Source organism: Physeter macrocephalus, chromosome 10, assembly GCF_002837175.3.
Source record: "Physeter macrocephalus isolate SW-GA chromosome 10, ASM283717v5, whole genome shotgun sequence".
NCBI classification, from domain to species: domain Eukaryota; kingdom Metazoa; phylum Chordata; class Mammalia; order Artiodactyla; family Physeteridae; genus Physeter; species Physeter macrocephalus.
Window position 1 is genome coordinate 11742530 of NC_041223.1, and position 13601 is coordinate 11756130.

Consider the following 13601-nt stretch of genomic DNA (forward strand, 5'->3'; position numbering starts at 1 on the left):
ACGATCATCAGGAGGGAACCACTGACTCAGTTTTACAGCTGAGAAGAAGCTCCTTTTGGGGTAGGGGAGCTAAAATACCTAGGGATTATTATTAGTCCTGAGATTAATATTCCAAGAACCCTTCCAAGCAGCAACTGTCCAACAAATATGTAGGCTCTAAGCTTTTGTTCTTTTTGAGTATTAATTTCATAAATTACTGCACAAACCTGGAGAGAATAGGCAAGACACTTAGCCTTGAAACACGTTCTGTGATTTCTTTTTCCTCATGAATGTGATCTGTTAATTAAATCTCGCCTGTAAATTTCATTATATGATGATGGTGAGCTTGCAGCCTGGCGGGGGAGGGGAGGGTGAGAACACTGGCCTTTGGAGATGATATTTCCTGGTGGAGATCAAGGCCAGCCCCCTCCTCTATCCTGTTAATCAGCATCTCTTTTGGGAGGGGGTGCAGGAAAGAGCAGTGGGCAGTAGGGGGTAGGAGTGTGAGAAAAAGAGGAGAATTAATAGACCTATCTCCTGTGGTTTCTTCTAGATACAACTACCTGAAACTCAAAGCGCAAAATCTAAGCCTTTATTTTAGCAAAGCCAAACTACTTCTCATCACATGCCATTTGCTAAACACAGAGAGTTAAAAAAAAAAAAAAAAAAAAGAAAAGAAAAGAAAGAAAAAAAGAAATGTTCCTCAATGTAATTTCATTATAGCAGTTGACACACAACCTCTGCCACCACCCACCGGCTTCCTTGGACACTGATATGTCTGGCTGATGGGAAAGAAACTTCTGGCCTGTGTGGCTTGATTCTGCAATTACCATAATCTCCACCCTCCAGAGGGCATGGCTGGTGAAGTGGATTAGTGAACAAGCCTTTGGGTCTCTGGAGAGGGTTCAAATCCAGAGCTTAGGTCATAAGTGGAGATGAAGGGCGTTGGTCTAACAGTTTATCCCCCTGTGGGAAGAGTGAAAGGCACAGCTAGTTATGATTATTAACCTCATTCAGAAGAAGCACAGCCAGGAATGCGGTAAATAGATCCTCATCCAGAGAAACTGGCAACAGCCCACAGGCTCCTGACTCTGAATTCATTCTGGGCCTTTTCAAACACAGTGTGAATTTTTTCAAAAGAAATCACAGTGTGACTGTTTGTTCACTGGCAGAGGCAAGTGTGTTATTTTGCAGAAGTGCCCATTTGGGCTCAAAGAATTTAATGGAGATAAAGTAGTCTGCGATTATCAGCACATTATGAAAAGAGGGACGATCTGTTTTCTTGCCTTCTCTCTTGACAGGTGTATTTCTACTGGATTTGCCGAGATCCAGGAGCCTTTGAGTGGTTTGCCGATCTCTTACTCTCGCTGGAAACAAGGATGAGTGAGCATGCGAAAACTCACTTCCTGAGTTATCATATATTTCTTACTGGCTGGGATGAAAATCAGGTATCGATAAGACTTTGAGGATGAGCAATATTATCTAACTTGTCTCATGACAGAGCAAAGAGAAGAGGAATAATTTCAGTAATGAGCTACACGGTTATCTAGCGGCATGAAAGTATTATTTTTATGTTCTTTAAAAGAAAAAGAGAATAAAATAAAACCAGATAAGAAAGAGCTATTCAAATTGTAGCAATAAAAGCTACAGTTAATTTGCTGAGGAATAGAAAAGAAGATTGGAAAAAGAGGTTGGTTAAAGGGAGAAAACCCCAAGTTTGGATATCCAAGAAAAATTATGTCATTAAAAGTTGCATTTGGGGCTTCCCTGGTGGTGCAGTGGTTGAGAATCCGCCTGCCGATGCAGGAGACACGGGTTCGAGCCCTGGTCTGGGAGGATCCCACATGCCACGGAGCCACTAAGCCCGTGTGCCACAACTACTGAGCCTGCGCTCTAGAGCCTGTGAGCCACAACTGCTGAGCCTGTGTGCCACAGCTACTGAGTCCCCGTGCCTAGAGCCCGTGCTCTGCAACAAGAGAAGCCACTGCAATGAGAAGCCCGCACACTGCAATGAAGAGTGGCCCCCGCTCACTGCAACTGAGAAAGCCTACATCCTGCAGCGAAGACCCAATGCAGCCAAAAAATAAAAAATAAATAAATAAATTTTTTTAAAAAGCTGCATTTGAAATTTAGTAACATCAAGCAAACATTATGGATTGGCTATATTGTCTCGTTGAGCTCCGAATTGGTTCTAATTCTATGTTTTGAGCTGTTCAGAGTTAAACAGAAAAAACTGACAGGTGTTGACATTCAGCATTTTGTATTGTAAACCATGTGAGTTCCTACAGAAAATAATTATTATGAATACATGATTTATCTAGAGATTTATTTTTCTTAAGGCATTCTTAGAAATTGTGTGCACGTATGTTTATTCACCTAAGATCAAAATGATCTTCTGTTGGGGCAGGTGTTCTGCTGTGTCCATTAATATGTATTAATGACATATTAAGGTTGAGTTTACCAAAAATAATGCATATCAAAATATTGCACTATGGTACTATTTCAGTGTTGATAGTATTGAATGATAACTATTACATTTCCAATCTTTTTTAACTCCTCAAATATGGAAGCTAACAATGAAGTGATTACTAGGTTATGACATTTATGTCCTAATCAGCACTTCTGTGACAGCTACTATAGATATTTAAGGAAAGTGTGTTTGAGCCAGAGATTTGCATTAGTTACTAAATTTACACATGAATGCACTCCTGAGAGCCTCTCTCTCTCTCTCTCTCTGTCTCTCTCTCTCTCTCTCTCTCTCACACACACACACACACACACACACACACACACACAAATTGGCCCTATAGAACATCACTGTAATTTGACTCTGTGCTTCTGCAAATGAATAAGACTTTGCTTGAAATTCAGTAGCTAAACAATTTTTTAGGGTCTTATTTGCAGTCGGCCTTACATATTTATTCCTCTGGGATACTCTGAAATAGAGGTTTCCTGGGAATTAGGCGTGAAACATCTTCATGAATTAAATAGTGTTAATTATATTTTCCAAACAAATACTTTTTTCATATTCAAATGGGATTTTTGACTAATGATCCACTTGGTGAAGTACAAACACAGCCTTTGTCTTCTGCTTTCTGGTCCTGTGCTGGCTCTTCTGCTTCGAAAGTGAATCGACCCCGAGTATCTACCTAAGCAACCCCAGTCACTTGGAAGTTGCAAGACCGAGGCTCTGTTTGATTTTGTGACAACACAGCTCTACCCCATCCCATCCCTGCCACTTCCAAAAGTACGCTGTTAAGAGATAGTTTTCTTCTGAATACGAGCAAATTAAAATAGACATGTTCTTAAATTTTTGCCATGACATGTTGGAAATTCTTGAGATGCTTAAATTTCAGGACAAAATAATTGGTACATGCTGTCAGTCAGGAATCAAGAGGCTGTTTTAGAAACAGCCAATTGCTAAACTGAATTCAACAACCTCAAAGTGGCAGAATGACAAGAACAGAAGGGACAGATGGAAAAGGGCAAATTATTATTATGAAGGGCAAATCAACAGGATTTGGAGATTAATTGAACACTGGGCTGAGAAATATGGAGCAAATATAATTCCAAATGTTTGAACATCAGTGATTTGTAGCTGGAAGGTACCACGGACGGAAGTGGGAAAAACTCTTCTTTCTACTGAATAATGCCCAAACTTCTTAGCAGATATTTCCAGGCCCCTCCTGACCTGACGGCAAAACCCACTTGTTCTATAGAATTCCCATCGTTTTCCCCGGCACCAGAGCCACCGAACAACACATGTTCTCCACTCACACCAAGGACTTTCTTACTTGCATCTCCCCTCATACTGTTTCCTTTCCCTGGCATGTCACTCAGTGCCCTCTGTCCCTCCTGCTGCCTACTGCATGGAATCCTCCCTTCAAGACCAGTCCCCACTAAGGCCTTCCCCAGTTCTCTTAGTCAAAATTACTTGGGGCTTCACCAGAGTAACATGCTTACTTCTCCAGAGCGCTTCGCTTCTGTCTCTAGTAAAGAAGGGTGGTGGTCTGAATCAGGGCATAGAAATTGTGCACGTGGTCTGCCTCTCCCTCCAATGACCAGTGCCTCACAGAGCAGAGACCTTCTGTCTGTCTTCTTTGTACCATTCCGCTCATAGCACTCTGCCTGCCTATGGAAATCACTTAACAGTTTTACGTGGAAGTAACTTGAAGTCACAAATTATTTGGAAAGTGAGATGATTCAATTTTAGCTATGATGGTCAATTTGAAGGAACAAAAAGAATTCTACATAAAAATATGTTTGGGGAGTTTGAGATGCCGAACTCTACTCAAGCAGGAAGATGAAGGCTTGGGAGAGAAAGTTTGAATTCATCTTTGTAGATTATGCTCATTGGATTGTGAAAATGGAAGCTCTTTGGGGAGTAGTGGTCCGAAAGAGATGCAGAGAGCTGAGCTAGAGACTGGGAAGGCAGCTACATATCAAGACAGGAGAATATGATAAGAAAACAACAACTACTGTTTCTTTCTTGACTCAGAGAGAAGTAGAACTAGCATTTTGTAATGCAAATAGAATCCAGAAGAAGCAATGTTCAGCCACATGGTGGAGAAGCCCAGGAAAATAAGGCCTGAGTTGGTCATTAGATTTGGCACTTAGTCAAAAGGGAGTCAACTGTCTCTGCCTTCTTATTCTACCCACTGCTGGAACCAGCTTCCTCTAGAGCACCAGTCCATCCTACTGTCAAGCAAAAGGCTGTGGAGATGCAACACCGCCATTCTAATCTGGAGGCCAATACAACTCTGACCCTGAGTTCCACTTCTGATAATGGGGCTTCCGCCAGTTTTCAAGGCTCTGTCCTCAGCTACCACCTCCGTTCTTATCCCTGAACTCTTGTCTCATATTTCGTGCTTTGAAAAACCTTGCCTAAGAAGGGGGTCCTGCCCCTCTCTTGCCAGTTTTCCCTCTCTTGCCTGGAGTCCTCTTCCCAAATTCAGTTCCTGTAAGTAGCCCTGCTACCTAGGCTCAGACTTGCCTGGTGCCAGCTTCCTGCAGCCTGGATATCTGAGACTCCACCAAAGTCTGCCACCGTCTACTGCCTGAGTTGGGCCCAGCAGGGTTGTTACCCATACTGGTCAGAGGGTGTGAGCAAATGAAGCACCAAAGGGTAAAAAGCCCTGAGCTCAAGAGCTGTGGTGGGGTCTGAGCAGAGCAGACACATATCCCAGGAAGTAAGAAGCAAGAACCCTCCTTACCTACCAGAGTTCAGCATGGGCTGAAACAAATCATAGCAACTTAAAAAATCATCACTAGGCATGGCTATTCCCCAGGCTCTTATTTATCGACCACTCGATGGCTGGGTGCTTTCGTGTAATTTGAAGGCAAGCCGTTGGCCACAGAGCTCCAGCCATGCCCCTTGCTAGTTCTGGCCACCTCTCTGCCTGCCAGACTCAACATCCTCCCAGCACTTGAACCTGGACACAGACCGTTTCACCCCAGTAGGCAGATCTCACCGTATAATCCAGCTTCACCCTGGGCGTTTTCTATCACTTTAATCTGTCAGGGCCCTTCTCAAATCCCCAGGATTTACTGTGAAGTGAATGGGGACAGAACTAGAGATTACTTTTTGAGAAATTTGGCAGAAAAAAAAAAAAGGAAGTAGCTCAGTGCTTGCTTTCCTTTACCCCTTTTTACTGTATCAGTCTCATCTTTTCAAGAAAAATCTTTTTTCCAGGCTCACGTTTCTGCACATCAACCACATAGACGGCACTTTGTTTCAATAGTGCCCAAGGTAGACTACAAAGAATTTCCTATAAAAAGTTGCGTATTAAATCTACAAATGAGCATAATTACTTCATCCTTCATTTATTAGAGGTTCCTTTTCTTTTTCCTCTAAATGTCATCTGATACCACAATTTTTACTTTAGGCCTTTCACATAGCTTTACACTGGGATGAAAATACTGACGTGATTACGGGATTAAGGCAGAAAACCTTCTATGGAAGACCGAACTGGAATCACGAGTTCCGGCAGGTAGCCTACAGTCACCCCAGGTAAGGCAGCTCTCTCTTCTCTGCCTGTTGGGAGCCTCCGTGGAGAGACAAAGGCTTCCATTGCTGCTGGAATGGAAAGCTCTCGGGCACAAACCGGTTAATCTGCAGCAGTGGGCATCTTGTTTAGAGATAAAACATCCACCTTAGAAAAGGTGGTCATGGGATATTTCAGGAACCACAAACCTCTGCTTGAGCAGATTACAACACCTGAGAGTTATCAATTCCATTGAAATTTTTCACACTTAAACCCAATCGAAGATGGTATTTCTTTTTTCTTAAGTTTTAGTGAAGTATAGTTGATTTACAATGTTGTGTTAATCTTTTAATCTTTACTGTACAGCAAAGTGTCTCAGTTATACATATATATATTCTTTTTTATATTCTTTTCCATTATGGTTTATTACAGGATATTGAACATAGTTCCCTGTGCTCTACAGTAGGACCTTGTTGTTTATCCATCCTATGTATAATAGTTTGCATCTGCTAATCCCAGGCTCCCAGTCCTTCCGTTCCCCACCCTCCCTCCCCCTTGGCAACCACACATCTGTTCTCTATGTCTGTGAGTCTGTTTCTGCTTCATAGATATGTTCATCTGTGTCGTATTTTAGATTCCATGTATAAGTGATATCATATGGTATTTGTCTTCGTCTTTCTGACTTACTTCGCTTAGTATGATCATCTCCAGGTCCAGAGGATGGTTTTTCTTTTTCTTTTTTTTTTTTAAATTAATTAATTAATTAATTTTTGGCTGTGTTGGGTCTTCGTTGCTGCACATGGGCTTTCTCTAGCTGCGGGTACTGGGGGCTACTGTTCGTTGCAGAGCGCGGCTTCTCATTGCAGTGGCTTCTCTTGTTGTGGAGCACAGGCTCTAGGCACGCGGGCTCAGTAGTTGTGGCTTGCGGGCTCTAGAGCGCAGGCTCAGTAGTTGTGGCGCATGGGCTTAGTTGCTCCACGGCATGTGAGATCTTCCCGGACCAGGGATCAAATCCGTGTCCCCTGCACTGGCAGGTGGATTCTTAACCACTCCACCACCAGGGAAGCCCAAGATGGTATTTCTTAAACTCCCTATGCCTTCAAGAAATCTTGGGTGAACACAGTTGACCTCTGATTACTCAACTGGAGAACTCACTTATGCCAGACTGTAAACTGTATCTAGCATAGCTAGCAAAGCAGACAAAACTACTCTACAACCAAGCAGGGATTTGGGGTGGTCGTAAGGACCCAGGACCTGGAGTCCTAGTGCCTGGGTATAAATCCTACCTCTGCCGTTACCACCAATTTACCATGAACAGGTTATTTAACCTGGCACTGACTTCGTCCCCATCTCCGTAAACTGCAAATAATAAAACTGTTTACCTTCTAGGCTTCTGTGAGGATTAAATGTGAGAATACTTATAAAGAGCCTAAAACAGTGCTTTGAGTTCAGTAAATGTTAGCTGCTATCATGAGTATTATTATTTTAATTATTACTATTATTATTATCATTATATGTAGAGGAAGAAAAGCATTTGCTCTGGGACTATAAGGCAGGAGTGAAGGCTAATTCTAGAAGATACTGGCTATGTGACCTTAGACAAGGCCTCACTATAAAACATGAATGATTCTATGCATCCACAGTGTTATTTTCATATTTTAAAGATGCATAGTATGTTGAAGAGCTTCGTAAAGGGCCAAGCACTAATATAAATAGTTATTGTTATTCTTATATATCGCCTAAATCAGTCTTTGTTTTGAACCCAGTCATCTACAGATCTTGAAAGCAGCCTGTCCTAATATTGCCTTTGTTTAAAGAATAGTTTCCACGTTTGAGGAAAGTCCTGGAGGGAGCAAGGGAGTGTGCCACGTGGACAACTGGGAAAGAGCAAAAGGGCAGCACGTGCCAAGGCCCTGAGGCAGGATACACTGTTCCTGGCATGATCCAAGAGACCAGTGAGGTTGTGGAACACAGCGGTTTAATGAAAGAGTAGCAGGAGAAGGCATTTAGGAGAGACAACTAGGGAACAGTACAGGTCATTTTATTTGGATTTTACTCTGAGAGGGGAAGCTACTTGAAGGATTGAGCAGAAGAGTGAAATAATCCATCCATTTTATGTTTAATTGGATCCCTCTGGCTGCTATAAGAGACAAGATTGTAAGGGTCCTTGGACGGAAATGGAGAGGCCAGTGAGGAGGTGGCCTGGATTGGGGGGGGCTACAGTGGAGGTACTGAGAAGCCTTTGGATTCTGGATATTTTTTGAAGGTAGAGTCAGCATGACTTGCTAATGGGTTGGATGGGAAACATGGCCCAAGCTAGAATGGAGTTCCCACCAGCCGAGATGAGGGCAGCTGTAAGGAGTGGTTGGCAGGCATGGGATGTCAGGAGTCCAGTTTCTCAACATGTTTAGCTTTAAGATGCCTGTTATACATCCAGGCAGGGATGTTGAGTAGGCAGATCAATATGAGTCAGGAGTTCACAGGAGAAGTTCGGATTGGAGATACATGCTTGGGAGGTGTGAGCATATAAATTGTGTTTGGGGCCATGAAACTAGATGAGATGGAGAAAGAAGCAAATATAGATGGATGAGAGTTCCAAGAACCACAGTATTTGGAGGGTAGGGAATTATATTGTCTATTTGCAGGTTATGGAGTTCACTATATATTGTTCATCACTATTTTATTAATCATGTTGTTTAGGTCTTCTGTAGAACCCATTTTCTATCCATTTTATCAGTATTGAACGAGTAACAGTAAAAAAAAAATCGACTAAGCTATTTCTGACTAATTTCTCATTTCCTGTGATTTCCCTGTTGTCTTCACATCTTTCCCCCCCCCAGTTCTGGCATTGATGCTTTGTGGCCTTCCTTCACAGAGGTTATTGCTTCATTTAACTTTTTGTAGTTCCCTAGCATTTTTCTGCTCTCTGGAATACTTTTCTGGTGAATATTATTCCTCTTTTGGTCAGTTTGGATGCTGTTTTATACTTTTTCTTATATTCTCTTTGTGCCAGAACTATTCTAGTTTTTAAAAAAAAAAATTGTCACTGAATCTGTTAGACTTCCCTGGACCAGCTATTTGAAGGAGGTTTGGTGAGGAGGGAGGTGTGCAGGAGGGACCAGATGGCTGCCTAAGGTTCATAACCTATCCAATTCCAGTGGCTTCCTTTGTGTGAATTCACTCTGACCTAAACTGTCATGCGCTGTGAGGCCCCCCAGCCAACCCTTCTGCACCCTATGCCCAGGCAGCCTTTGGGAGAAACCCTGGACCCCAAACAGTGTTCACTGCGGAGGCTCTGAGCCCCTGACCACACCATGCCAGTGTCAGCCCAGGGAAGAGACAGAAGGAGTGCTTGTGCGGACTTACTCCTGATCTTGAATTGTCCTGAGAATAAAAGACTTCCAAAGGGAAAGGCCAAGAAAAGCTTAACCTTTGGCTTCAGGGTTAAGGGAAGGAACGAGTGGACCAGCTGCACTACCTCTTCCTCACCTCGGGCTCAGCTTCAGATGCCCTGTAAGAGCTGGCCAAGCCCCGTGAAAGTGGCCTTGGGACTCTGAAGGCACCACTCCTGAAACCCAGCTGCTTCATTTCACCTCTTGCCTTGACTCTTGCTGACATTTGGTCTAGAATCCAATTCTCGCCCTCCATCTGTCCAAATGTGGTGCTTTGAACCCATCCCGGCTTCTGGAGCTTCAGAATCCAGTTCCTCTGTGCTCCTTACTCAACACCCAGTCCTGGCTCCTAGACTCCTAGCCTCCTCTGAGCCGTGAAAGTCACCCTTCCTCTCACACCCATCCAGTACTTCTTGTCCAGAGGCAGAGACTGGATGATTATATCTGCAGTTTCCTTTAAAAATTATAGGTCGAAAACTAACAAAATGTCACAAGCTTCTATGTCACAATCACATTGGTATTTTCTCCTTTTGGAAAAAAAATCTATTCATCTGATAAATGTTTTACACTCAGTTTTCAGTTATCATGGGGTGAATGTTCCCATGTTGCAGGCTTTTGACACGGACACAGATATCTTGGTTTTTAAGTTTTTATAGATGAGACTGCTCTTTACTATGATCGTCCTTCATTGACTCCTCACACTGTATTTGTTTATTTGTGTTACACATGAAGTTTGCAGCCGAGTGGGAAGGCCTTTCAGACCACACCATTTAACTATCTCCCTTCCCTCAGAAAGGTGTGAGCCAGAAACACAGCATCAAGAGACCAAGAGTGGGGCTTCCCTGGTGGCGCAGTGGTTGAGAATCCGCCTGCCGATGCAGGGGATGCGGGTTCGTGCCCCAGTCCGGGAGGATCCCACATGCCGCGGAGCGGCTGGGCCCGTGAGCCATGGCCGCTGGGCCTGCGCGTCCGGAGCCTGTGCTCTGCAACCGGAGAGGCCACAACAGTGAGAGGCCCGCGTACCGCAAAAAAAAAAAAAAAAAAAAAAAGAGACCGAGAGTGGAACTGAGTTTGCACACACTCTGTCTCCAAAATTGTATTGCATCGTGCTGAAAAGTGAGTCTGTCTGATTTTGCAGGGAGCGAGGAGTAGAGAAGAGTTTGAAGGTGGGAAAACTATATAGCTGTCACTTTTCTCATTGCCCTTGTGAGGAGTGTGTTCATTCCTTTTCAAAAGCCGTAAGCAAAGTGTAGTACGTACATGTACCTAAAGCCCAGTTGAATCTTTCAGCACAGCTGAAAACTTGTGGAAAGTCTCTCTTCCTAATGGATGACTTCATCTCTTCCAGAGTAGAAGAATGCCCCAAGATTTGGATGTCACTGAATCAAGACTCTATATCATACTCCCTAGCCCCAAATTCTAAAAATAGTGTATTTGTAATAGATTTAGACTCTAGAACACTGCAACCTGTTATATAGCTTCAACTATCAATGTAATTAATATCAGACATGTGTAGGCAAAGATCAATTATCGTTTTATCCATGGAATGCCAGATCCCTGGGAAGAGACAAGTCACCAGTAAAAGGCTTAGCACTACTCTTCCAAAAGACCATTTAAATGTCCTCCTTAAAATTTTGTTTTCTGCTGTGTAAAGAAGATTTATGCTTAATGAAGCTTTTAATGAAGAAATCTCAGAAAGAGAATGCCAATAGAATCTAATTTTTAAAATACAAAATCTAATATTGAGAGGTATTTCAATATCCTGGCCTTTGTCCAGATATAAATAAAACAGACAATTCAATTATTGTTCTGCACAAAGGACAAAGTCACATTAATTTTCCTCAAGATGGTTATTAAAGAGATAAACGGTATGTTTTCCCCTGATTATGTCAAGGAGATGTTTGTTCCCTCCCAAGCCTTCTTGGCTACTCTTATAAGATAGGTCTGTCCTGTCATTAGCTCAGATCTTTTGGCAAAGATGGGCCATAAAGAATTGGTGGATTTGTTCTTGGCCTCAGAAAAGGTTCTTTGTTCTTGAGGGTCTTTGAAATAGGCTCTCAACCATTTCTGCTCATCAGCATGAAGCCAAGGATTCTTAGGGCTTACTCTTTAAAAACATTTACCTGTTCACTTAAAGCTGGACTCTGTTCTTGTTATAAGAAGAAGGAGTTGAATCAAAAGAAAAAAGGGAAGAGGGGCAGAAATGTTTTTTTACAGAACATGAAAAACAGCACCAAAAATAAAGCTTAAAGGGAAGCAGATCAAAGAGAACAGTGCACGCTATAAAGGAAGCAGAAAATTGCAATAATAACAGTAATAGAGAAACAAATTGATGGGCATCAAAATGAAAACAAATAAGGAAAGGGAAAGAAAAAATTTAAAAGAGATCAAAGACCAAGAGTAGAAAATAAGAAAGTATATTCTGTTGTTTTTATGTGCAATTAATTTTCATAATTGTATCAGCTGTATTACAAAAACACAAGTATATTTTTTAAAGAAGATCAATAAATAGCAAGTGGATATGTAAAAAGTAAGTCTTTTACTGATATGGCCAAACTCACACACATGTGACAATTGTTGTATATTGCTTAATTTAGACAAGCACAGAAAATTACTTTAAACACAAAAACAAAGGAAATTATTGTCTTAATTAAAATATAATAGGTTAATTAAATATATACAATACATACACTGATACCTATGTCTTATTAATCTTTAGAAATGTGTATCTTATACAAAAATAGAAGTTATATTTCATTTTTTGTAGATGTTCTCAATATGTTCCCAAGCTTTTGGCAAATGTTCAGAAAAATCAAGAAATCGTTTCCAAGAAGGTAGACAGAATGAAAACAAATATATCTTTATCACATCTAGCTACTTTTTTGATAAACACACATTATGTGTGTACCCAGCCTTCTGGATTTGTAGATCAGTTGTTTTTAATTAATTGAATAAAATGATTCCATAAGACTTCAATCTTCGATCTTACATTTCACATAATATTTATAGTTTGCCACTTTTGACTTATCTACTAATAACTTCACCATGCCTTTTAGGCATAAAACTTTATGCAACTAATTACCATAAAAACTTTGAAGGTTTGGCCATTTTTTTCATAACTTCAGTAGAAGTGTTTCTTTTCTCTTGAAGGAAAAAATAAAGAAGAATACTACCATTTGTTAGAACAGCACAACCCAGCCCAACTGTGAAGGAAGGTGCCAATTTACCATAAGATTGGGAGCTTCTAATCCATGCTGCATGAATGTATTTTAGACCACCCATTGTTTTCAGAAATGTAAAAATACCTTTATACTAAATCGAGTAAATGTGTCCATCTGGAACCACATTTGCTTGTGTGCACACCCTCCAATTCTCATTTGTACGTGCATATGTGCAAAATGTTTTCAAATGATATTTTTAAGAAATTAACATTCTGATTATAGCACACAAGTCTGCCTATCTAAAAGGATATCCTAAACATTCCTTACATGACTAAATTGTTCAGAATATTCAAAGAAATAGACTTAAGTGGAAATCCCACACAAAATAAATTATAGCTTCATAAGAAAAAGAAAGCCACCGTAAACTTATGACTGGATATTATTAGCATACGTAAATATACCTTTGCACCAGAGGACATCCAGCCCTCCAGTTATAATCAAGTGAAGATTCGATGAAAATTACTGGCACTATTCCATTTGTGACAGGTGGGATTAGGGGGGTGGGTGAGCACAGGGTGGATTTATCACTATTCTGCAAATTTTCTTCGGTGATGTTATCTATCAAATCATTAGCTATGGCAAAAATATTTGGATATTTCTGGGTGAAGTATTTCAGTGTGAAGGTGTATATTTTTTCGTGTTTTATCAGAGAAGGGGAGGGGACAAGACTGGCAGAAACATGGCTCTACCATTCCCAGGGATCCAATACTACGAGTCAACTGCTTTCATTTCTCTCCCCTCTTTAACCGTGACCTCCGCAAGGGCAGCAACTTTATCTGTGCCCCTCAGAGCCAAGCACAGTAACCAGCTTCAGCAAGTGAAGGGACCCCAAGAGGGATGAGGAAGCTAGGACAAGAGTGCTGACTCGCCAGAGAAGATGGAGTTGGCGGGAAGAGGGAGAGAAGTGTCTCAGCCGTGAGCAAGCACCATTAGGGACGCCTGTAGCCCCTAATCAACAACTGAGTAATTAGGATGCAGAGAAAAGTAGTAGAGCAGGCTGCTACAAATCAATTGGGAGATGGGTT

At 41.6% G+C, this 13601-nt stretch overlaps 1 protein-coding gene across 1 annotated transcript in view; it reads left to right on the top strand.

Moving 5' to 3' along the window:
- Positions 1-13601, top strand: part of NOX3 (NADPH oxidase 3) — a 58042-nt gene that overhangs the window by 40668 nt on the left and 3773 nt on the right. Inside the window, exons 11-12 of the mRNA XM_007106249.2 lie at positions 1281-1427; positions 5865-5989. Of these exons, the coding sequence (XP_007106311.1) occupies positions 1281-1427; positions 5865-5989 (272 nt within the window). The remainder of the gene's footprint in view (positions 1-1280; positions 1428-5864; positions 5990-13601) is intronic.